Source organism: Pseudorca crassidens, chromosome 19, assembly GCF_039906515.1.
Source record: "Pseudorca crassidens isolate mPseCra1 chromosome 19, mPseCra1.hap1, whole genome shotgun sequence".
Lineage (NCBI taxonomy): Eukaryota > Metazoa > Chordata > Mammalia > Artiodactyla > Delphinidae > Pseudorca > Pseudorca crassidens.
In genome coordinates, this window is record NC_090314.1 from 41,055,981 (window position 1) to 41,079,334 (window position 23,354).

The following is a 23,354-nucleotide window of genomic DNA, read 5'->3' on the forward strand; positions in this document are numbered from 1 at the left end:
AGGAGAACACCAGGCATCTTTCCCAAAGGAGATTCAGCATAGAACTGGGGCAAAGGTCAACAAAGTTCAAGCTTTACTTGACTGAAGTCCGGAGGGTCAACATCTTCATCCCATCCTCCACCTGGGCAGGGGCCTTAGTTCCTACAGAACTCAAAGATATGTATCAGATTGTCATGCAGATCCCTTGAGGAGGATCCAGGACTCTGTTTTATAGCTGAGCTATTGGTTCTTGACGGCTTTTCCCTTTTTCCTGCATTCCCTCACTTTCCTTAAACTCATGAATTACTGAGACCTGTTAACGATAAGCACCGTGGCCTGGATCAGATCACGACATGGCTTAGGTCAAAACGGCCTCTCTCATGTCAAGAAAGCCATGCCTGATCGCTTTCTCCAGGGACCCCCTACATTTACAGCACCTACTACGCACTCTGTTAGCACACACGTGATCAGTATAATAAAAGGAAGTGCAGGATGTGTAACAGGGCAAGAGATGATGTCCAGGCTGAACTTGCTCAGCAAATGGGGTGGGTGTGGTCCTGAGAAGGAAAGGGCCCCCTGCAGGGGAGCAGGAGGAAAGGGTGAGGCGTGAAGACTGGGCTGTGAGATGAAGTGGAGCAGCAAACCAGTTGAAGGAGCTGGGACACTGGGAGTTACTGGCAAGGGTTTTAAGGGTCAGGTTTGCAGATTTAAAGCCTTGCTTCCCCTTTGTATATATGGAAACATGGCACACGTTTGTCCTATTCATCAATGTACCCCTAGCCCCTGGCACAGAGATTAGGGTACTCCCTGGCTGACCCTCGCTCCCTCTGGTTTCCAGTCCCACTGGCCTCCAGATCACTCAGGGCCTTTGCATTTGCGCCCTCTCTTCTCCTGGGAGTGGAGCCAGGGAGACTAGCCCCAGGCCTGGGGCTGCCCACCTTCTCCCCACCCACACAGCCCCTTTGTGACCCCCATGAGTTAGGTGTGCCTGGGTTTGAACTCAATTTTTCCTGCTGTCAACATTCAACCATAAGTGCTGCGATCTAGTACGATACCCGGTTCATAGTATGTTCTCAATAAATAAGTTTCTTTCCTCTCTAAACATAATCTTCTCTCCTCCTCACCACCAGGGTGGGAGGGCATAAGGGTGGGGCGGGTGTGGCTAGGAAAGGACTCAGCGAGCGAGGAGAAAGTGGGTTTTTTATTTACCACACTACTTGCAAAGGGGCAGAGAGTTTGGTCCCCAACTTAGTGTTTACAGGGTAGGGGAGTGGGAAAGTCGGCAACCCCCTGTGACCTGTAACGGGAGCAAGGGTCCCAAGGAGCGGGGCGCAGTGACTCTGCCTGGAGGGCAGAGGGCACCTAGCTATGCGCACGTGGGAGAGGAATTGCTTTTCCTCGGCGGGGTCAACCGATCCCTGCTCTTGGGCTTAGGAGAGCAGAACGGAATAAGGGCTGGAGATGAGGGTGCATTTCTGCAAATCTCCGGGATCAGAGCTCTGGAGGCGGCGGTGGAGAAAGTCCACAGCCCGAGCACCTCCAGGTGTGTGCTCGGGACTTACGTAGAGGCCCGCAGCCGCTCTAATGAGGGTGCCCCCCACCCACGCCCCTCTGAAGGGACGCGTTCCACCTCCACTCTCCTACCCTTTCCCGCAGCTCCCAATCCCACCTTCGCTTGCGCTCCGGGAGCCTCCGGGGCAGCCGGGAGGCGTGGCCTGCGGAGGCCCGCCCCTTAGTGTTCTCCGGCGCCACTGTGATTGGACAGCCGCTTGTGACGTGCGGGGACTGCGGTGGGCCCGGGTGCTGCGGCAGCCGCAGCGCCAACCGCGGCTTGGGCTCCGGCTCAGGCTCCCGGGTATTTAAAGGGGAAGCGGCGGCGGCCCGGGGTGGGGATGGGGGGCAAGTGGAGAGAGCGGTCCAGATGCACATCATCCACGGCCCCTCGGGAGTGGAGGGACTCGTGAGAGCCGGAGCCCAAGAAATCCGGGGGCGGATAAGACACCGCGTCCCCTTCAATTCCCGTAAGCACCCCTTGCTCCATCCTGCGCCCAAATACCTCAGCTAGCCCCTCTCCCCACTCTTTACACTCCAAACTCAGCCGGGACAGACGTCTGCAGCCACCGCTCCCCACGTGAGTCCTGGGTTTCCCGAGGTGGGGAGTGCTGGGGTCCCAGTGTGGGGTGGCGGCTGCGCTGAGTCTGAGAGCGCTCTTTCACGCGCGTGTCATTGGGGGAGTCTCCGGGGCGGAGGAATGAGTCCCCCTTCTCCTACCCCAGGAACGGGCTGTCGGGGTTTAGGTCCGTCCCCGACTCGGACAAGGCTTAGGAATCCGTGCTCCCTTGCTCCCTGCCACCCACGAGTCCCCTCGACTCCCGAGCTGCCCGCCCGCCGCCCCTCACTGGAGCGAAGCACCCGCCAGCTGGGGGTGTGCCAGAGTGCCTGCTTTCCAGCCACCTCTAAAAATATCTCTCCCCCCACTCCACCGTCAGCTGCCACCTCCTTGCCCATTGAGGATCCCCTCCGAGCTTGTCCACCCAGGCAGGGCGAGACCAGAGGTGACTCAGGGTCTCAGCTTCCTCACTGGCACGAGAGCTCCAGGACTTCAACCCAGCTAGTCAGGACTGCAAGCTCACAACCCAGGGGGGCAATAGGGAAAGTTCTGGCTGCAGTTTTCCCAAGAGGCAGTAGAGACCCCTGAGTTCTAATCTTGATTCTGATGCTGTGTGACCCAGGATGTTAGCTTGACCCCTCTGGGCCTTTCCTATTCACTGCTGGTGGTGGTGAGCGAGGAATAGACCATGACGAAGTTGGGAGTGCTGTCTGGGGGAGGGAGAGAACTCCAGCCTAGTGGTGGAATCTGGTTTCTAGTGGTTGATACTAAGAGGATGCGTTACTATAGTATCTCTGGGGTCCTTGCCCCCACCACATCCTTATCCTGCACGTTTCTCGTAGAAAACCGTTAAAGCTGCTAAAACTCCATCCATCCATTAAGAGGGGCCTTTCAAACTTAGGGCCTATTCTTGTTTCCCTCCCTCATCCCCAGGTGTCCTCGCACCCTATTCCCATAGATGTAATGTAGCAGCACTTGTGTAAAAAGGTGAACGGGGTGGGTGGGGAGGGTGGAGGGGGGAGGAGAGAAGCAGTGCTTTTAGGTAGGACTAGAACGTGGACTCCCTGCCAGCCTGATGAAACCCTTCTCTCTCTACTCTAGCCTGCAGGAAAAGCTCAGAGGTCCTGTTCCCCTTTCCTCTGAGGGACCCTTTTTGGTGACCACAAAAGGTTTTGATCACTCAGGACAAAGCTAGCAGAGGTGAGTACCTTTTTGAATGTCACAGGAGGCAGATCCAAGCGGGGCCTGGGGTCCCTCTGACTACTCTGGGGTAGGGGTGGGTATCACAGCATGGCCTTCTCAGTTTCGAGGGGAGAAACCCAGGATGCCTGGCTTTCTGCTGTGGGGACTAAAACAAGGGCAACTCACCAAATAAATGTTTAACTGATTTCCCTAAATACTAGTATTAGATGAAAAAAATGTAACTATTTCTTTTGCTATGAGAAGTTTTGAACATGATTAAAACCCAGTAGACTATTCCACCAAATTTAAAAAAGAAAAGAAAAGAAAAAGCACCAAGGGCAGTGAAAGTTGGCTTCTGGGTGGCTCCTGGAGACCCTTTTTTATCTTTGTATCTGCCCGGCACATGTCTGTCCATGTTTGCTTTTACAAGGGGAGTGGCATCCCTTGACCTTTTCTCTTTGGATTTGCCTGGCCCCTGGGGAACATGTGATATCAGCCAGGATTCTGGAAGGCTGAAACTCCCTCTAGAGGGGCCTGGGGACAGCCCTCCCACCTCTAACCCCCTAAACGTGCCCTTCCTTCACCTCACGTGCCTCCCTCCCCTTCTCTCCCATTTTCTTTTTCTTTTTTTTTTTTTGCGGTACACGGGCCTCTCACTGTTGTGGCCTCTCCTGTTGCGGAGCACAGGCTCCGGATGCACAGGCTCAGCGGCCATGGCTCACGGGCCTAGCCGCTCTGTGGCATGTGGGATCTTCCCAGACCGGGGCACGAACCCATGTCCCCTGCATAAGCAGGCAGACTCTCAACCACTGCGCCACCAGGGAAGCCCTCTCCCATCTTCTTGAACTGTGTCTCTTCAATTCCTAGATTACAAGTTCTTAGGGAAAAGGCTGAAACCCACATCCCATCCCTAGCAAAAGGGTTTAACGCATGTGTGGTCAGGGAGTGGGGAGGGATGGGGTACCTCAAGATGGAGAGCGAGAGAGCCCCTCCCTCCTGGGATATCCCAGTCTCTGTCTTGAGGGCTACAGCTTCTCCATGCTGTCCTGGGATGCTCTGGGGAGAGTCAACTTGACAAAGTCAGAGGGGTACCCAGTGTCACCCACTCTCACCACCAGAGGGAAGCAGCCAGCCAGACCTTTGCTCCTTTGCTCCTTAGCCTGTCTAGTCTCCTGGCTCACAGTAGCTTTCCACACCTGTCCCAGCTGCATCTAGTCTCTCATTTAACCCCAGGATGGAGGGGAGGCACTGGAGTTGTGGGTTTGTAGCTGCACTGGTGAAGCCCCCCACGAAGCCAAACCCTGTCCCCAAAGTTACATAGCAAAGTCCGGCAGAAATTTCAACCCGACTCCTGCTGACTGCCAGCCTCTAGAAGCACCAGGGAGGAAGACAGTCCCAGATCACCTGTGGTGCCCAGGGGTCCCGGCCTTCCAGCTGTGGTGCAGTGAGCCTGGTCATCTGCCCCTTCCCCTTTGAGGGCAGAGGGCAGGCAAGGCTGTGGCCAGGTTTTCATGAACCAGGCTCTGTGCCATGGAACCATCATAGCCTTGGGCAAGTTATTTAATCTCTGAGCCCTTCTCATCTGCTGAATTCATGGGATTGTGATGAGCAGGGAGAGAATGTGAGCGAAGATGCTTTGTAAACTATGATGTGCCGTACACAAGAATGGGGCAATGACCATACAGAGAAAAAAGCACTGGTCTCAGACTCTGAGATCTGGTTTTGAGATCTCTGCCACATACAGTGGGTGATGTCTGCACAAGTTGGTTAAACTTTCTAGGTCTCCAATAATATCATCTGTAACCTTTCCAGCATCGTAGGGGATTGTTAAGAGGGTGCCCAGCAAGGGCTTTGTGGTCCTTGGCCTATCTGAGGGGCTGTTTTTACTGAGTGGTTCCTGGGGCTCAGGAGAGGGGTTAGGACAAGGAAACAAAGCCACCTGACTGGGACCCTCAAACGGACCTTGTGTGGTTGTTAGGAGCTCTGGACGACAGCTGGAGGCCAACAGTCCCTACAGGTGGTGCCCAGGGTGATGTACTGACCATGAGCGGGTGTTTTCCAGTTGCTGGCCTCCGATGCCTATCTAGGGTAAGTGGGTCCCTCCAGGGGTCTCTTAGGATGAGGCCTCAGCTCCCATGTTCCCATCATGGGGAGGGAGGAGCCCTATCCAGCCCCTTTTAAGCCTGCCCTCACCTCTACTGCGCCTCCACTAATCCCTGGAAGCTTCCATCCCAGGGGTGGGGCCCTGATGCTTTACATCCTCCACTCCAGGGATCGTGGGCCACTGAAACTCACAGATAGATGTTGGTGAGACCAGAGAGTGACTCTAGGGATGGAAGTCAAAGGGACAATTCTCTTAGGGAGGCAGATAGCAGGTTCAAATCCCAGTTTGGAAATCAGGAGCTTGGCCTTCTGTTTACAGGATGTACCAGGCCATAAACATCACAGGAATATTGGAAAGGGAGTTAGGAAGAAACCAGAAAGAGGAGTGGCTCTGTCTCAACTAACTGGGGTGGGGGGTTGAGAGGCAGAAAGGCAGCATGGTGGATATTCTGAAGCTGTACGTAATCTGCTCGCTGCCCCTCTGTCACATAAAGCTGCTGGCAGGCAGAGAGGCAGGGCCAGGCTGCAGAGGGCTTCTGCTCTCCATTTGCTTGCCTTCGCGCCCTCACACTTGCCCTGTTACCTCCCATCCTCTCCCTTGTGTTTCCCACCCGCCCCCCGCAACATGGTTAACCCAGGGTCTTGACTTCATGTTCCTTCCTCCCCGTGGCCCCGGCACGACTTCCTCCTCTAGCCCTCTTCTTCCCCACTCCTGCCTCATCCCCCCCCCCACCCATGTCCCCACTACCTGCTGCCTCCTCTGCCTTTTCAGCCACTGCTGCTCTCTTTCCTCTCCCTTACCTGTCTCCCAGGTATGTCGTGGCCTGGTGTGGGAGGCTCCGACTTCCCCAAGCCCCACTGCTTCTCCTGCTGCCCGCTTGCTTCGGACTCTCGCAGAAACCCCACCTGCTGACAAGTTCCTCCCAGGGAATTGGCAAGTGATTAGTGATGAGCTGTCAGCACAGGGCCCTAAAACTCCCCCGAGAAGTTGTGTCCCATCTTCGGACCCCTGCCCAGTGCCACTGGCTGGAGGCAGCTCACAGAGAGCCTGCCTGGATTTGGGATAGTCAATCCACCTACCTGGCTCTTCCAAGAGCTAAAATCCAATTCTCTGGCCAGTGCAGAAGCCCAGGCCCCTACCTCTCCAGGCCTGGCACTGATCGCCCACATGCTTTGGGTGGTGCTAGCAAGTCTTCCCTGGCTCCTCCTGTCCACCAGCCCCACAAGCCGTCGGCTGTGCATGGCCAAAAAGGGGAACGAGGAGGCTGCTGCATTTGGGTGAACGGGTGGTTTTCCTTAACTATGTTAGGGAAGAGGGAGTAGAGAGTCCCTCCCACCCTCCCTGTATCCAATGGACAGCTGGGGTCACTGGAAGTCTCCAGAATAGTCCAGAAACCTCCCCAAAGGAGCGCCCCCTTGGAAGCCACTCTGCCACTCTTTTAAGCTGACCCTCGTTAAGCCCCCATAGCCCCGGATGAGAGTAGAAGAAGCAGGTGCCAAAGAAGCCCTTCTGGGTTCACGAGGAGGATGGTCCCCTGAGGATAAACCCCAGCGCAGTTAACCGAGAGGTGCAAGGGGGTGGGCGGGGAAGGCTGGGGGTGGGGACGGCGTTGCTTAACCAGCCTTGGGTCCTCCTCAGGTCTTGGATGTGCCAGCGCCTCTGGCCGAGACCCGCTAACCAGCCTCTCCCTGGCCGGCTCCCGCCGCGCCCCCTCTCGCTTGCTCCTTCCTCTCTCCCCTGCTCCCAGGACGGCGGGATGGCTGCGCAGGGCGCACCGCGCTTCCTCCTGACCTTCGACTTTGACGAGACTATCGTGGATGAAAACAGCGATGACTCCATCGTGCGCGCCGCGCCGGGCCAGCGGCTGCCTGAGAGCCTGCGTGCCACCTACCGCGAGGGCTTCTACAACGAGTACATGCAGCGCGTCTTCCAGTACCTGGGCGAGCAGGGCGTGCGGCCCCGGGACCTGCGCGCCATCTACGAGGCCATCCCCCTGTCGCCCGGCATGGGCGAGCTTCTGCAGTTTGTGGCCAAGCAGGGGGCCTGCTTTGAGGTTATTCTTATCTCAGACGCCAACACCTTTGGCGTGGAGAGTGCGCTGCGCGCCGCCGGCCACCACGGCCTGTTCCGCCGCATCTTCAGCAACCCGTCGGGGCCCGACGCTCGGGGGCTGCTGGCGCTGCGGCCCTTCCACGCGCACAGCTGCGCTCGCTGCCCCGCCAACATGTGCAAGCACAAGGTGCTCAGCGACTACCTGCGCGAGCGGGCCCACGACGGCGTGCACTTCGAGCGCCTTTTCTACGTGGGCGACGGCGCCAACGACTTTTGCCCCATGGGGGTGCTGGCAGGAGGCGACGTGGCCTTCCCGCGCCGGGGCTACCCCATGCACCGCCTTATCCAGGAGGCGCAGAAGGCCGAGCCCAGCTCCTTCTGCGCCAGGGTGGTGCCCTGGGAAACCGCCACCGAAGTGCGTCTCCATCTGCAACAGGTGCTGAAGACGTGCTGAGGACGTGGCCTGCAGGGGGCACCCGGGCGGGGAGGGGGTGAGGGGTGGGGGTCGGGAAAGACACACCTAGCTTTATTACCCCCTTTCCCTTTCGCTTTGTTATGATCCTCCGGGAATTTCCGGAATCCTAGGTTCGTCCATTTGGGGACTGAAAGAGAGAGTTCGGAGCTGTCCCCGTCTATGCAGTTAACCCAGCTCTGCTGCCTCCCCCAGTTCCACTGCAAGCAAATTCCGGAGTCTGCCCCATCCGGGCGGTGCGCATACCTGAGCAGGCAGCAGCGTTTCCAAAACCCTGGTCCTCCCAGCTGGGAGGAAGGGGTTCCCTGGCGGGGTAGAACATCTCCCGCTGCGTTGGTTTAGTTAAACCAACTAAGCCTTTAACTAAAGGTTTAGTTAAACCTTGGGCTGCATGACCTCCCACCCCCAGTCTTCTGTCAAGGGGACCCAGGCCCTGCACTCTCCACCACCCCCTCCCCCGCACCGGACTCCCCGCGGAGAGGAGTGGCGCTCTCTGCCGAAGGTCCCAGGCCTAGATCTTGTTTTACCTACTGTGACCCTACACTGTACTCCTGGCCTCCCTCCCCCCACCCCCCAACCCTGTCAGCATCCCCACAGGAAAAAAAGCCAGAGGGCACAGACACCTCCTTGTGGTCGAATGAGGTAGCACACTGTCCGGGGCTCGGGTCTGGCCAGCCAGGGACCTCACAGACCCCGAAGATACCTCCTCGCACCCCAGCCTCGCCTATGCAGCAAGAAACCAGGGACTTAACCAAAGTTGCCCCGCCGACTGGGCCCTCTGAGTCCCCCTTCTCCCGTATGGAACAGAAAGCCATGATGTTTTAAAGCAGAGCCAGCGGAAACCCAAGGCCCTCCTCCCTCTTTTGGTGTTTCAGAGCTATAAAGGAGGTGAAGGGGCTTCCCTGGTGGTGCAGTGGTTGAGAGTCCGCCTGCCGATGCAGGGAACGTGGGTTCGTGCCCCGGTCCGGGAAGATCCCCCATGCCGTGGAGCGGCTGGGCCCGTGAGCCATGGCCGCTGAGCCTGCGCGTCCGGAGCCTGTGCTCCACAACGGGAGAGGCCACAGCAGTGAGAGGCCCGCGTACAGAAAAAAAAAGAAAAAGAGAAAGGAGGTGAAGGTGGCTGAGATCTCTTGCGCCGCAGCCTGAGGGATGAGGGCGAGGTGATCTCTGCTCTCAGAGAGCCCCACTTAAGTGAGGGAGCTGGTCCCCACTCTTGGGAGGAGTGCCCAGCTTGGGGAACCAAAACTAAATACATAACAAAGCAAGCAACAGGCAAAAGAGCAGGGTGCAGCCCGTCTCTGCAGAGGGGCACAGGGGTCGAGCGCAGAGGGCTCAGTGAGCACCGAGGAGATGGGGGATACCGCTGCTCAGGGCAGGCGGGGGCGCTCAATTAGCGGGAGCCTTACAAGTGGGCTGCCTTTCAGTCCCTCGGTTCCCCAGCCCTGCAGGGCAATCAGGGCATCAGAGTTTTATTCAAAGTTGGCGCTTGCAGCTGGAGACCCTGTCATGCATGGCGTAAGGGTCCCCTGTGGATAAGGTCACCAAACTCCTTGGTTTCCAGTTCTTTCCTGTCTCCAGCAGGCCTCTGGAGAAGGAACAGACACAGCTCACAGCCCAGGAGGTGTGCAGGCCTGGTCCAGTCTTGACTGTGGAGCTGGCTTCGGTGTGGGACTCAGAAAAAGAGGCTCACTCAAGGCTGTGCTTGGGTCAGCATCCCAGAGAGCCCGGACTGTCAGCAGCTGGGTTCCACATAGTTCCCGGGGAAGAATCCAGACCCCTCTGAGCAGACACCCTCACACCAGCCATCGGAGTAGCGGCGGGTGATGCAGATAACGGTGCCCTCAGAGAAGGAGAGTTCGTTGTCCTTCTGGCGGGTGTACGGGTACAGTGTCACCACTGCAGGGCGGGAGGAGAAGGTGCCGTGAGATGTGCCTCCTGCCCCGCCACAGGGATGCTGGAGCCCACATACTGGACCCTAGGGAGCAACGTGGGGGGTGGAGCAGGAGACGCCTTCTCCAAAGCCCCGGGACTCCTCCCCAGCTGAGATAATATTCAATATCAGGCCGGCTGCTTCTCTTCTCTATGGGGGTGTGGGGAACAACAGCCTCACCCCTTTGCAGCTGGAGGGGAGAATGGCTCTGGGCTAGAAGAGCGGAGAATCCTGACCCCAGGATCTGGTGCCTTTCAATCCCAGGTGTCAAGTACCTTTCTCCAAGTATGCATCAGGGACCCAGCTGGGTTCTTCAGGCCCAAAGCCTGGTGGTGGCGGAGGTGGTAGCCCCAAATCATCTACATCCAAGGGTGGAGGAGGGGGCAGGTCCAGGGGCATGGGCAGCTCTGGGGCTGGGAGGGAAAGCAGAAAGGCTGCAAGTGTCACACAGGCAACCGCCTCCAGGCCAAGAAACTTCAGTGTTGGAGAGCAGGGCCCCAGGATCTACCCATTTTTTGCAATCTGCTTTCAGCCCCTGTTCATCCTGGTCCTCCCACAATGCCTCTAGCAGGTAGTAGGTGCTCAGTAAATACGGTAACATTGAACAGTTGTAGGGCTGTCAGACTCTGCCACTTGACTGAGTGAGCCAATGCACTTAGTTTAACCTCTCAGGCTCAGCTTCATCTATTAAATGGGAGTGTGAAGATCCTAGGAGGTTAAGTAAAAGGGAGAAAATGGATGAGAAAGCGGGGGCTAAATTATGTTAGTTCATTCCCTCCGCTGCCTTTCTTCCCGGTACTCCTGCCTTGGACAAAGTGGTCACTGACATAGACCCAGTTGGACCCAACAAGGGTGAGGGTGGGGAGAAGTATTGGGAGGTGAGAACGACCCCAAAGTTGAGCTAGGAGGAGAGGGCAGAGCTCCTTACCCGTTGGGGGCAGGTACAGTTCCCCCAGCGGAGGGGGCGGCAGGAAACCTTCGGAGGCAGCAGGTGGAGGGGGTGGAGGTGGGGGTACTGCCTGCTCCTGGGTCGTGGAGACCCCACCGACACCTTCGGCGCTGCTGAAGACCAGAGAAAGCGGGCGCTCGGCTAGATTGGGGGCGGGGGGGGGGGACACCTTCCTAACTCAGCAACCAACTGGCTCCGCCCCCTTCCGTCATAAGCTCCGCCCCCGTGACCCTGAGTCCTCTTAAGCCCCCGCCCTTCACGACCACCCCCAACCTGGACCTGTGCGGCTCACCAGGCCGAGGCCAGGGAGGAGGCAGAGGAGGCGGCGGAGAGTTTGCCGTCCGGCACCATGGGGAGCTGCACTGGCTCGGGGATCCGGGGCGCTCTCCTGGGGGTGGGCAGAGAGAAGGGGTGTCGTCAAGGGGAAGGCATCAGGCGAGTAGGCGGTCGGTGCGGGGAGGAGGTGGCAACTGGCGGAGGAGGAAGTTTGGCGCCCGGCTTGAAGGGGGCTATGGAGGAGTAGGGTTTCTGGATGGAGCGGCGCAGGTGTGAATTGCGGGGAGGCCTCACCCCAGGGTGGTGGAGCCGGGTGTGGCAGGCGCCTTGATGCTCTTTCGAGACAGGGTCCCGGTCCGCGACAGCTGTGTGCTCAGATCCTGCGGGGGAACAGGGGGCGGGGCTGACACCGGGCGGGGGGGGGGCCTGCAATAGCCCCCTCATCCCAGAGAGGAAATGCGGGAGGGGCAGACGAGAACTGGGAGGGAGAGCGCGGACACAGCAAGTTCCCGGTTCCACTTCCCAGCCCCCCTCTCCCACCCCCGCCCCACCCACTCTTGCTCGCTGCCTGGATCCCAGGCCTCAAGTCTGCCTAGGCTCAGACAGGCACGGTCAGAAGGCCACTTCCTCTGCAGAGCCTCAGCGGCTGAGCCCCACCCGCTCGCAAAAGCGTCTCAGCGCTCAGCTTGGTGGTCCCTGACTCTGAGAAACCCCAACGCCAGTGCGCGGCTGAGGAGGTAGCGGTTGACTTAGAAATGTCCCACCTGTCATTTTCGCAGGCCTGGGGAACTGGCTTTGGGGAGTTTGGGGCAGAGAGGAGCAGAACGTTTAGTGTACCCGTGACAAGGTGCAAACCCACATGCAAGAGAGCACCTCTGTTAGTGACAGGGTTTCCCCTACCTAGAGGGGGTGCATGGGGGCTGATGTCCTCTGCTATCCTTCACAAGGGACAAGACAAAAAGGGACTCGAGCCCACGCATAAAGAATTGAAGTTGGACAGAAGGAAGAACTTACTGGTGAGGAGGCCTGGTGACTGAAGGAGGGCGTGTGCTTTCTCTTTCTGGGGGGAGATGGCGTGTTAAGGATAGCAAGGGGCCATTTAGATGCAGGGGAACGTCCAATCTAGTCTGGAATGTTGGAGTGTGGGGACAAGTAATCAGCAAAATGTGATGGGGGTGTGTGTCCTCTCCCACCTCTCAGAAGGACATGGGTTGTCAAGAAAATGCCAGAGTCATTCACCGTGTCCTCCTGTGAGTGGCTGCGTCCCAGCCCCTTCCCACCCAACAGCAGCTCTGGGGTGACTGTTCAGTGCAGTGACCTCAAACCTCCAGACAGAGGAAGTTGCCGATCTCATGTGGCTGGCCCGCCATTCTCATACACACCCTGACATTCTCCCTCCCCCCTCTTCCCTTTCACACACACCCGCCACCCACAAGGAGGGGTGGAGTGCCCAGATGTCACTCACAGCAGATCGTGTGATACAGAGTAAAGGTCAGTTATGAAGAGAGGGGTCATGAAGAATTTTTAAGGAGGAAGGGGGTGAAGGGACTCCTCTAAGGAGGCCTTGTGGAGTAAGGTAGCCACTTAGGGTGGTGGCTTTAGGGAGTGAGGACGGAAAGGGACTGCAGCTTGGGACAAGAACATGGTTGTGGAAGAAAACTGAGGGTCTAGAGAGAAGAGAGCCATGAGGCAGAAGAGGGTGGGGGGACTTCCCTGGTGGTCCAGTGGTTAAGACTCCGCACTTCCACTGCAAGGGGCACAGGTTCGATCCCTGGTCAGGGAACTAAAATCTCGCATGCTGCGTGACACAGCCAAAAAAAAAAAAGAGAAGAGGGTGGGCTCTGGAGAAAGAGGAGGAGCCCCTCTCTCTACCTTGACCCCGTGACCAATGTCATCCAGGCAACCGAAGTTGAGGGGTCTCCTGTAGTAGGGCGTGAGGGGAGGCAGGCTCTCAGGGGCGATAATTTTCTGGCTGGGGGGCAGCCGCTGGACGGTGGCTAAGGTGCCGATCTCCCTTCGGGCCACCTTCTCCATATGCATGTTCACCATCTGCAAAGACAGGGTTGGAGATGACAGTGGGGCAGCCTCTGCACAGCACCCTTCCCCTTAAGGCTTTGGGGTGGGAGGAGGGACCATCGGAGGCAGGGAAGTCCAGAGAAAGAGTGAGTTTTGTCCCCAAGGGCAGACAGCATTTGGGGAAAGGGTTGCCAGTTGAGAATGGAACCACTCTGGAGCAACTTCCTGGTGGAAGAGAGCAAGGGTTATTATTAGCTGAGCAGGAACCGAGGAAGAGAAAACACAACATCCCTGGGGATGCTGGGAAGAGACGGGGCTGGCTTGGGAGCAGAGGGAGATAAAGTGGAGGTGGCTGAGAATTGTGGCTGGATCAGCTCTTCCTTTGGGGGGACAATAATATAAGTGAATTAACTTCCTCTTGGAATGTACTGTGGAGAAACCTACAGCACTGAGAGGGTGGGAACTCCAATCTGCTGGGGTGAGAGGAAAAGACACACCCACACTGAACATGGGAGAGATGCACAGGCCAGACCCATGTGTAACTGGATCTGTGCGTGTGGTTTATGGGGCAATTCCTTGGCCAAGGATCCAGGAAGGAAGGAGGAGGGTGCGTATGCTAGATGGGCTGGGGTTGCTGTGTGGTGGTGGCAGTGCTTCCAGGGCTGAGGATGACCTTGCCAAGCAAGCACTCTGAGTCTGGGATATTTATAAAATCACCACCCGTGTTTATATGGAAACAGGGTCCATTTTCCTCTTTCCTGTCCTATGCAGCCACCGTGATAGGGAGAGCCTGCTTTCTACCATGTAGGATAGAATTCAGAGAAAGATAAAGTTCTGCCATCGGGGAGTTCCTGGTCCGATGGGGCAGCAAGGCTCACCCCTGAGACACAGCCACAAAGACTAGAAGGCTCAAAAAGTTTGGGGAGTGCCAGCCTTCTGTGATACAGGTGGGCATTTGGACATGGAGGGAGGCAAGAAAGAAATTTTGCTGCAGAAGATGTCCAGGTGGGGCTGAAGAGTTGGGGTGTGAGGCGAGCAGCCTTCCCACAGCCCTTACCTGGCCCAGCGTGCTCACACGGGCTTCCACCTGCCTCAGGGCGGACGCCTGAAGGTCCAACATACGCAGAGTGTGTCCAGCCAGGTTGCCCACCTGGTAGGCCACACTGGCCAGGGCCTGGGTGGTGAAGGCCATGGTCTCCTCCAGCGCCTTCCGTTTGTCTGTGGCCTGAAATACACACAGCCCTGGCCTGAGGCCAGCATATTCCACTGGGGCCGCGGCTGGGTGGGCTGGGCTGGGATGGGGTATAGGAAATGTGGGGGCTGAGTTGGGAGGAAGTGGCAACCCTCAGCTGTTTGAGGAGGTTTCTGTAAGAATGATGTGGTAAGAAGGACTCAGGGGACATCAGGAGAGTGAATCTGCAGCCCTGAGGACTGGGTGCAAGGGAAGGAAAAGGCACCCTCCTCAAATAGTCACACAGGATTGGCTCCACCATCCTCCTGAAGATATTTTTTGAGGGGGGTGGGGGCGGGAGCTAAAGGGTGAATGGTAGAAAGGAAAGAGGAAGTCAATACTGGCTGGAAGAGATATTCTCAGACTTGAAAACCAAACAGCCAACCTCATGCCCCCATCCCAGACCTTCTAACCAGAATCCCCTGGGCGCGGGACCAATGAATCTGTACCTCTAAAAGTTCCTCAGGCGACTCCTGTGCTCCTGGTTTATCTCCAGTCTTCAAGCTGGTGTTTGGGAAGCGATAATCTGATCCATTTTATAGATAAGAAACTGAGGCCCAGGAAGGGTGATTTCAATCACTCATTCCCTCCAACAGCTTCCCAACACACCGAGAATAAAGCTACTTCTAACCGTGGCCTACATAGGGCCTCACAAGGCTGGCTCCTGCTTTCTTTCTCACCCTCATTGCCTTCCACTCTCCCTCACTCACGCCCCTCAAGCCACACTGGCCATTTGGTCTCTCTTCCTGATCAAGCTAAGATCGTTTCTACCTTAGGCCTTTTTTTTTTTTGGCTGCGTTGGATCTTTGTTGCTGCATGCGGGCTTTCTCTAGTTGCAGCGAGCGGGGGCTACTCTTCATTGCGGTGCACGGACTTCTAGTTGCGGTGGCTTCTCTTGTTGCGGAGCACGGGCTCTAGGTGTGCAGGCGTCAGTAGTTGTGGCACACGGCCTCAGTAGTCGTGGCACACGGCCTCAGTAGTCACGGCACGTAGGCTCTAGAGCACAGGTTCAGTAGTTGTGGTGCACGGGCTTAGCTGCTCCGTGGCATATGGGATCCTCCCGGATCAGGGATCGAACCTATCTCCCCCTGCATTGGCAGGCGGGCTCTTAACCACTGTGCCACCAGGGGAGTTCCTCTACTTCAGGACTTTGCACTGGCTGTGTTTCTTTCTAGAATCCTTATTAAATCTCAGCGCTTCAGAGACACCTTCCCTCACCACCCTAAGATCTCCCCCAGCCCACTTCTGTATTGACTCACTATCAGATTTACTCCGTTCTCTTTTCTTCATAGCACTTAGCACTATCAGAAATTATTTATCTATGTACTTTATTATCTATACACACACATACACACACACACACACACACACACACACAAATGTAAGCATTGTGAGGGCAGGGAGCGCATCTGTCATATTCTGTATCCTGTCCTGGAATAGTGCCCAATACACAGACGGTACTTAATGAATACGTGTCTGTGAGTTACTCAGCGGATTGAATGTAAACCCAGACACTTGCTGGGCATCTTCCTGCTGCGTGCCCGGCACTGTGCCAGGTGCTGGCCAGGGCCACACTTCCAGTCAGTGGCGGTGGGGTGGGCAGGGAGTGGCTGAAGACAGAAGAGGGTTTTTTTTCCGTCCCAGATCGGACTGTGCGGGTTGGGACAAAGCTTCTCCGGTCATTTGCTTCCCCAGACAGCTTCCTCATCTCAGGTCAGGGACATGGAGGGTAGCGGGCCAATCCATGGCAAGTCTGGGGAGAGGCCAGCGGAGTGACCAGCAAGGCTGCACGCTGAGGTCTCCTTGCTAAGGGCTCTCAGGTACTCCTCTGGGCCTGCAGTGGAGAACAGACCTAGAACCTGTCCGAGAAGGGTGCTGAGAGAGACCTGGGTGCCTCCAGTGTAGCCCAAGCCAGGCTTGAGCCAAAGGGCAGGCCTAGAACCTTCTGGACAGCACACATACACACACACACACACACCCCGCCCCACACACCCCCTCCATGCTTTTCCCCTCAGGTGCTCCTCCCTGCCTTTCTGTTCCAACTGAGGGAAAGAGCTTCTCGTTTGCATCTAATTTACATCTCATCAACATATGTCCCCAAGTGCCTTGAAAAGGCAAAGAAATCAAACCGGAAATCATAGCAGGTCTTATTCTAGTCCAAGACCTTCCTTTAGTAGGCAAGGAGATGGACGAAGGCCCAGAATGGAGCAGTGACTACTTCTCCGGTCTTAGCTGGCCTCTCCTGCACTGTCCCCTCCCTGGACTGGCATATGGAATTCATCACTGGATTTTTCCTGTCAGTCCAAACAGGAAAAATGTCTGCTTGGGCCCAGCTCTGGGAGGCTAGAGCCTGGATGCCTACTGACCCCTGGCTTTGGTCTTAATCGAAAGTGAGGTCTGGAGAGACAAAGGTCTGGGATCCAACTTCATGGCTGATTGCTTATTCATCATGCAAATCACCCTGTCTACAAATCCAATGGACCCTGACGGAGAACTCTGCCGTTCACCCCAGCCTGCCCTCCCCCATTCCCCATGGGTTTCCTGACACCTGGTTGGGGTGGAGGGAGGGGTGAGGGAGGGAGGGTGTGGGAACCAGGCTTTGTTTAAGACCAGTTCTGAGAAGTCATCCAAACCCTTCCTTAGCATTTGCTCCCCAGACAAAGATCGTCAGAGAAGTCAGGAAAGGTACCTGGTTGTGTGGTCTAGTAGTTAGTGTTCTGCATGAAGGAAGCATGAACCTACAGATTCTGACCTGGGTCAGGGCTTCCGATGCCCTGAGTGTCTGTGCAAGGGCTGCTTCACCTCACTAGAATTGACTTTTTATATCTGTATGTGTCTTCCATCCTTCTGATGAAAGATGATGATGATGGTGATAACGGTAACAGCTGCCATTTATCCTGCCCTTCTTAAGGAGGAGGCGCTGGGCTAAATGCTTTAATACATTATTACATTAAACCCATATGACCACTGAGAAGGAGGGTATAAGAATCAGAGAGGAGGGCTTCCCTGGTGGCGCAGTGGTCGAGAGTCCGCCTGCCGATGCAGGGGACACGGGTTCGTGCCCTGGTCTGGGAAGATCCCACATGCCTCGGAGTGGCTGGGCCCGTGAGTCGTGGCCGCTGAGCCTGCGCATCCGGAGCCTGTGCTCCACAACGGGAGAGGCCACAACAGTGAGAGGCCCGCGTACCGCAAAAAAAAAAAAAAAAAAAAAGAATCAGAGGGGAAACTTGTCTCAGGTCCAGGAGTTGGAAATTGGACTCAGCTCTTTGCGACCTCAAATTCTGTGTGCACACTGTGTGCAAACGAGAACCCATCTGGAAGTGCTTTGAGATGCGCAGAAGATACTGAAGGAATGGGAAGGCCAGCCTCCATCCTAGTCCATAGAAGGAGCATGCCTTCCAGGGCTTGGAGAATAGAGCTGGTTCACAAGCCACATTCCGGCTCATCTGCAGTAGCTACAATCAGCAACTCAATATCTACACGCGGGGTAACATTTTCAACTAGAGGTTTGGGGGTGCTGCTCTGGAGTCAGAGTTGCCGGTTCGAATTCAGATTCTACCGCTAGCTTAGAGACCTTGGGAAAGTGAGTTAAATTCTCCAAAGCTCAGCCTCCTGGTTGTGAAGTAGGAGTGGTCCTCAGCTCACAGACTGGGGTGAGGACTGAAGGAGGCAATGAGAGCAGTTTGGGTGCAGAGCAAAGTGGCTTAACTTTTGTTACCATTGACTCTCTTTAATCTGCCATTTTCCCATAAGCACTTGCTCCTTATATTATTATTTTTTCCCACACGCCTACTGAGCCGGGAGGTCCCAGTGCAAATAACTGTCTTAAAGTCATACAGCATGTCAGGGAGGGGAAGGCAGGGAGGAGAGGGCTCATCGTCAGAAGTCAGGAGTCCTGGGCTGATGCCCGCTCTACCATTGCCAAGCTGTATGACTTGGACAAGTCACCTCACCTCCCTGAACTGTTGTTTCCTCATCTATGAAATTGGAATAATGATGCTGTCTCACAAGGTGGTTAAGAAGGTTAATGAGGGCTTCCCTGGTGGCGCAGTGGTTGAGAGTCCGCCTGCCGATGCAGGGGACACGGGTTTGTGCCCCAGTCTGGGAAGATCCCACATGCCGCGGAGCGGCTGGGCCCGTGAGCCATGGCTGCTGGGCCTGCGCGTCCGGAGCCTGTGCTCCGCAACGGGAGAGGCCACAACAGTGAGAGGCCCGCGTACCGCAAAAAAAAAAAAAGGTTAATGAAATAACAGAGGTGCTCGATCGTTGTTAAGTTTCCCGTGCTCCAGACTTGCGGTCCTGGGACAACCCCACAATTTAGAAAACTATTCTAAAATGCCACCATCCTTATCTTTTGCTGGTAGCCTGTTCCCGGCAGTCTTATTGTCCATCTCCCTGCCTCTGAGTCAGACCCCATCTCTTTAACCTAGCGTAGTCTGACGTCTCTCGGCTCTCCCTCAGATCTCAGGAGCAGAACTTTCCCTCGTCCATCTCAAGCTCACGACAATGGGAAGTTCTTCTGAAGTCTCACCCAGAGCCAGCCTGAACATGGAATGATGGCATCAACAGGTGTGTGAGGACAAGTCTTTGGGCCTCTGGAACTGAGTGAAAGGCTAGGAGGGAGATGAGCCTAGGATGAGGCCTGTAGCAGGACGGGGTAGCGCTGCCTGCCGGGCATGTCTGAGGCTCCGGGAGAGAGAAGGGGCACAGTGGGGGCTTGGAGAGCACGAGTCAGCGTTAGAGTTTGCGGGACTGGGATGAAGCCGCCCTGGAGTGGGAGGATAGATTAGCCAAGGCCCAGGCCGAGCACCTGTCAGGAGGGGGTCCGGGCCCCTGGAGGGGCTGGGCCACCGGGGCTGCGCCTGCTCTGCTTACCTGCACGTAGTTGTCCTCGCAGTAGTCTGCGACTCGCAGCAGGGAGCTGTAGTTGCCCTGCAGGGCCTCCCGGCCCGTGGGGATCTCAAACTCCTGCAGCTGCTGCAGCTCCGCCATGGCCCCCCGCCTCTGCCTGGCTCCCCGGGGAGCCGCTGGTTTTGCGCCTCACCCTGCCCTTGATTGGTCGCTCCGCCTTCCCTCCCTCTCACTGCTTTTGGTTTCCTCTGCTTGAGAGACCCAAACCCACTTGCAAAGGGCAGACATGCTCATTCCGGCACAAGAGGAAGTTAGTCCTCGCTCCCTGGGCCTGTGCTTCTCTGTCCCCTGCCCAGGGGAAGGGGGAAGCTGGGGGCCCCTTGCAGGGGCCCAGCCCCCCAATCCCTCCCAGCAGAGGAAGCCAAGGTCGGGGCGGCTGTGATTGCTCCCTGGGCCTGGAGAGGAAACTGCAGCGGGGGCTGGGATGGGAGACAGGAGGAAGGGGGCTGGCCTGCTCTGGGGGTGGAGATGGATTTTCCACTCATGGAAGGGGAGGAAAGGGCAGAGGGTGGGGGCTTCCTTGGGAAGCTCGGGGATGAGTCACCAAGAGACAGGGGACTGGAGGGTGGAGAGGATACGGAGACCGGTTGTGCTGGGGGCCCTAGGGCAGTGGTGCCGCGACAGTGGAAAACAACCGATGCAGCAGCCAGGGAAACCATGCTGGACACCGGGAAGATACAGCCAGAGGCCCCCTGAGAATCATTATCAAGTCTCTGAAGGGTTACCTGCAATGAAGATCTGGTGTACATACATGTTCTGTGCCTGATAGCGGCAGGACAAGATGAAATTGACTAAGCGTAGAACAAGGGACTCGGGACAACAGGAAGGACTTGGCTTTGAGAAGCACTAAGTTTAAATTCCAGATTAACAGGTCAGTCTTAGGAGGCAGCGGTGGCTGGAGCACTGAGCCCGCCTCAGGAGGTCTGTGCTCCAGTTCCTGCATTCACAGGAGGAGACTCAGACCAGATGACCTCCGGGGTCCTGTCCTGATCTCAATTTCTTAGTGCTCAGAGCTGTGAGTGGGACTTGGATCCTGGAGCAGGGGAAGTTAGGATGGACTCCGGGCCTCCTCCCGGCCCCTCCCACTGGGGAGTCTGTCATTCATTCTAGAGTCAGGAGAAAGAAGAGGATCCCTCACTGACCACATCGGTCCCTTAACATCTGCTCCTTGAGAGGGTTTCCTGTCATTGGACGGGCGTCAGCCTGAGCAGGAGCTCAGTGACTATTAAATGGCACAGCCCTTGGGTGGTCCTGGGAGGAGACCAAGAGAGAGATCAGGACGTGGGCCCTGAGCTCGGGGACTGCTGAGGGAGACCCACACATGGGGCTCAAGGGAGGCATGGAGGCAAAAACGTGGGGACACAGGTGTTAGAGGTGTGGCCATGGGCCCAAGTGCTGAGAGGCACAGCGTCCTAAGTGAGTACATTTTTACTGAATGAGTGAATGAAGATTGAGCTGGGAGAACCTTGCAAGGTGAAATGGTGGGGCTCGAAATGGGGACACAAGGTTTCTCGGGTGAGGGAAGTTAGGAGCTGGTCTAGGAATTGCCTCATTGGGAAGAACAGCCTCAGAGCAGGCTCAGAGGTGGGGAGGAGAGGGCTTGGGAGAGAAGGCCGGGGAAGGGGAGCAATCAGGGCTGGAGGGTGAGAACAGGGAAGCGGGCTGTAAGCCAGAGGGGTCACTACAGGAGGGGGGCCGACGCAGGGGGCAGGGGGCCTGCAGTGGTGGCAGTCTTGGAGGCTCAGGCTGCTGGATGGGCTTAGAACCTTGAGCCTATGATCAGCTTAGGCATCAGAGATTTGGGCTTCCAAACCATCTGCTTTATCCAAAGACTTTCAGCTGCTGAGGAGCTAGGAGGCTCAAACTCCATCTTGTCTGGGCTGGGGACAAGACTTGAAGCGCACGTTCTTTCTTGGCAGGTAAGAGGGGCTAAGGTTGCACTGGGCTGGGAGCTAGCCTTAGAGGTATTGGGTTAGGCACTGGGCAGGCCTTCCTGATAACCCTGTAGTAGTGATGATGAGGATGATGATGGTGATAAATGTATTGTGTTCATTATGTGCCAGGCAGTGTGTTAAAATATTTTACATGCATTATTTTCTTAGCACTCACGATAATCATATAAGGTAGGTAGCATTATTATACCCATTTTGCAGATGGGCAAACTAAGGCTCAAGGAGGATGAGCAAATTGCCTAAGGCCACACAACTTGGAAGCAGCAGAGTCACGATCAGAGTTGGAGGCTGGCAGATTCCAGAGTCTTTCTCTTAGTCACTAAACTACTCTCTCTTCTGACAGGACCTGGAGTTTCCTGAAAACTTCTACCTGTGTCATTAGGTGGAACAATAACTTTGCTTCCCAAATCTGCCTCACTGAAAGAAACTCTTCTCTCCCTTCTCCATGCTCTGATTCCCTTTTCCTCCATAGACAGGTCTTATCTAAAGGGCAAAGATTGTGTGTGCCTCCCCCATGAGGCTGGGAGCATCCTCTCCTCTGGAGGCTAGACTCATAATGGGATGGGGGTGGGGGCGGGGGTGCAGTGAATCTACGGTGAGTGATGAGAATATACGGTGAGCAGGGAGGAGGGTAGAAGTTGAGGTGTGGGGAGTACAGAGGAGGGAGCTGGGGGAGCCCAGGGGATTTGCAATCCCAGCTGTGGAATCCTTTCCAGGACCTGGTCTCTCCAGGGCAGGATGGCCCAGGAGCTCAGTGAGAAGGAGCTTTTAAAGATGGAGGTGGAGCAGCTGAAGAAGGAAGTGAAGAACCCAAGAGCTCCGGTGAGCCTCCTATTCCCTTCCCTGCTTCCTATTCTCCATCCCCTTCTGGTCCTCATGGAGCCGGGACACGAAGGAGGAAGTGATGGACAGCCTGGTGGTGGGCCTTCTCCAGGACAGTAGAAAGAGCAGGAGGTGCCTCTGGAATGGGATGGGAAGTGGAAGGAGGCCAGGGTTTGATCCCACAAAGGTGTGTAAGAGATAACCTCAGAGCCTCGAGGGCTCAATGTGTCCGGCCCTGTCCCTGGGCTGGGCCTGGCCAAAAAGTCCCTCAGGGTAAGAGTCAGGCTTTGCGGTTCTGGTCAAGGTACTCACACCTGCCTGTGCCTCTCATCTTTCTCCTCTCCGGCCTCTATCCCCACCCTGCCCAGAAGCCTGCTTTCTTGGGACTGAACAAATCATGAATCCCGAGCCACAGACAGGGGCTAGACGCACACTTTACTTTCCCGCAGATTTCCAAGACAGGAAAGGAAATCAAGGATTACGTGGAGGCCGAAGCGGGAAACGACCCTCTTCTCAAAGGCATCCCTGAGGACAAGAATCCCTTCAAGGAAAAAGGCGGTTGTATGATAAGCTGATGGCACTGGAGCCCCTCATCCTGAATGCCTGCCCCTCCTCAGCCCCCTCCTTATCCAGAGTCAAGTATCCTGGGACGCCCAGGGAACCAGGGATGTTCACCTTCTCTTAGTCACAGAATGAGTAAAGATGCCTGGTTGCATACATCATGAATCCATTCCCCAGTCCTGCTTTGAACTCTTCTCTCCCACTACCACCTGCCTGGTCACTGCTGACCCCACTTGGAAACACTCCCAGGAAAGCTTCCCTGGCTCAGCAGTGGACATCTAAACTCGTGGGGTCTGAAAAGACTGCAGTTGCCTGAGACCTGGGACGGTCCTTGGGAAACAGTTACTCCTCCCATTTCCCCCCTCCACTGTCTGCCTAGGAGCCAGAATTCCCATTCAGAGCTTTCGGGTTGAGGACTGGAGTTGGGGGCGTCCTTTCCCCCCACCTCATGGCCGGTCCTGTGGAAGTCCCCCTGGTCATTTGGATCACCCCAGATGGCCTGGTGACAAAAAGAGCTCGTAAAGTCGTGATGTCACGATTTATTGAATGTTATTGAGTGCCTGTTCCATGCTGGGCTAGGATAGAAAAGTGAGCTAAATTCAAATGGCTCTTATTTTCATGGAATTTAGCATAGAAGGCGTGAAACAGGGATACAGTTTAATCAGTAAGTGCTGCTGTGGGGAAAAGAAAGTCAAGGGTGGTGCAGGAACACACAGCAGGTGGACAATCAGGGCAATGTAAACTGTCAAAGTGAACTGTTGCAGGCAAGTGGGGGCGTGGGGGGTGAGGACAGACCTGGGAGGGGTG

The 23,354-nt window shown here is 56.1% G+C and overlaps 3 protein-coding genes across 13 annotated transcripts; 2 read left to right on the forward strand and 1 right to left on the reverse strand.

Annotated features, from left to right (window-relative positions):
• Positions 1-1,765: 1,765 nt before the first annotated feature.
• Positions 1,766-8,796, forward strand: PHOSPHO1 (phosphoethanolamine/phosphocholine phosphatase 1). 7 transcript variants are annotated; one of them, XM_067717572.1, is made up of 5 exons: positions 1,766-2,110; positions 3,191-3,289; positions 5,250-5,359; positions 6,187-6,308; positions 7,014-8,796. In XM_067717572.1, exons 3-5 carry the CDS (start codon positions 5,315-5,317, stop codon positions 7,879-7,881), a joined length of 1,035 nt encoding a protein of 344 aa, XP_067573673.1. In that variant the 5' UTR covers positions 1,766-2,110; positions 3,191-3,289; positions 5,250-5,314; the 3' UTR covers positions 7,882-8,796. The 7 variants fall into 7 exon arrangements, with proteins under 7 accessions (XP_067573673.1, XP_067573671.1, XP_067573672.1 ...); XM_067717569.1 differs by lacking the exon at positions 6,187-6,308 and having other exon boundaries at positions 1,775-2,110; positions 7,123-8,796; XM_067717567.1 differs by lacking the exon at positions 6,187-6,308 and having other exon boundaries at positions 1,777-2,131.
• A 214-nt stretch (positions 8,797-9,010) lies between these two features.
• Positions 9,011-19,625, reverse strand: ABI3 (ABI family member 3). 2 transcript variants are annotated; one of them, XM_067717563.1, is made up of 8 exons: positions 19,177-19,624; positions 14,128-14,295; positions 12,927-13,103; positions 11,349-11,434; positions 11,071-11,166; positions 10,758-10,891; positions 10,105-10,242; positions 9,011-9,795 (listed from the first exon to the last, which is right to left on the reverse strand). In XM_067717563.1, exons 1-8 carry the CDS (start codon positions 19,291-19,293, stop codon positions 9,632-9,634), a joined length of 1,080 nt encoding a protein of 359 aa, XP_067573664.1. In that variant the 5' UTR covers positions 19,294-19,624; the 3' UTR covers positions 9,011-9,631. The 2 variants fall into 2 exon arrangements, with proteins under 2 accessions (XP_067573664.1, XP_067573665.1); XM_067717564.1 differs by lacking the exon at positions 14,128-14,295 and having other exon boundaries at positions 19,177-19,625.
• On the forward strand, positions 18,717-23,085 carry GNGT2 (G protein subunit gamma transducin 2). Of its 4 annotated transcripts, none has more exons than XM_067717574.1 (4): positions 18,720-18,870; positions 21,044-21,131; positions 21,881-21,986; positions 22,436-23,085. In XM_067717574.1, exons 3-4 carry the CDS (start codon positions 21,903-21,905, stop codon positions 22,559-22,561), a joined length of 210 nt encoding a protein of 69 aa, XP_067573675.1. In that variant the 5' UTR covers positions 18,720-18,870; positions 21,044-21,131; positions 21,881-21,902; the 3' UTR covers positions 22,562-23,085. The 4 variants fall into 4 exon arrangements, with proteins under 4 accessions (XP_067573678.1, XP_067573675.1, XP_067573676.1 ...); XM_067717575.1 differs by lacking the exon at positions 18,720-18,870 and adding an exon at positions 19,721-20,083; XM_067717577.1 differs by lacking the exon at positions 21,044-21,131 and having other exon boundaries at positions 18,717-18,870.
• The last annotated feature ends 269 nt before the right edge of the window (positions 23,086-23,354 follow it).

Bases quoted from the DNA above. Each gene is read 5' to 3' on its own strand.
- PHOSPHO1 (XM_067717572.1), top strand. From the start codon at position 5,315: ATGAGCGGGTGTTTTCCAGTTGCTGGCCTCCGATGCCTATCTAGG. The intron at 5,360-6,186 runs GTAAGTGGGTCC...CCTGTCTCCCAG, and splicing joins GCCTCCGATGCCTATCTAGG to GTATGTCGTGGCCTGGTGTG. The intron at 6,309-7,013 runs GCAAGTGATTAG...GGTCCTCCTCAG, and splicing joins AAGTTCCTCCCAGGGAATTG to GTCTTGGATGTGCCAGCGCC.
- GNGT2 (XM_067717577.1), top strand. From the start codon at position 21,903: ATGGCCCAGGAGCTCAGTGAGAAGGAGCTTTTAAAGATGGAGGTGGAG. The intron at 21,987-22,435 runs GTGAGCCTCCTA...ACTTTCCCGCAG, and splicing joins TGAAGAACCCAAGAGCTCCG to ATTTCCAAGACAGGAAAGGA.
- ABI3 (XM_067717563.1), bottom strand. From the start codon at position 19,293: ATGGCGGAGCTGCAGCAGCTGCAGGAGTTTGAGATCCCCACGGGCCGG. The intron at 14,296-19,176 runs GTAAGCAGAGCA...TGTGTATTTCAG, and splicing joins GCGAGGACAACTACGTGCAG to GCCACAGACAAACGGAAGGC. The intron at 10,892-11,070 runs GTGAGCCGCACA...TCTGGTCTTCAG, and splicing joins TCCTCCCTGGCCTCGGCCTG to CAGCGCCGAAGGTGTCGGTG.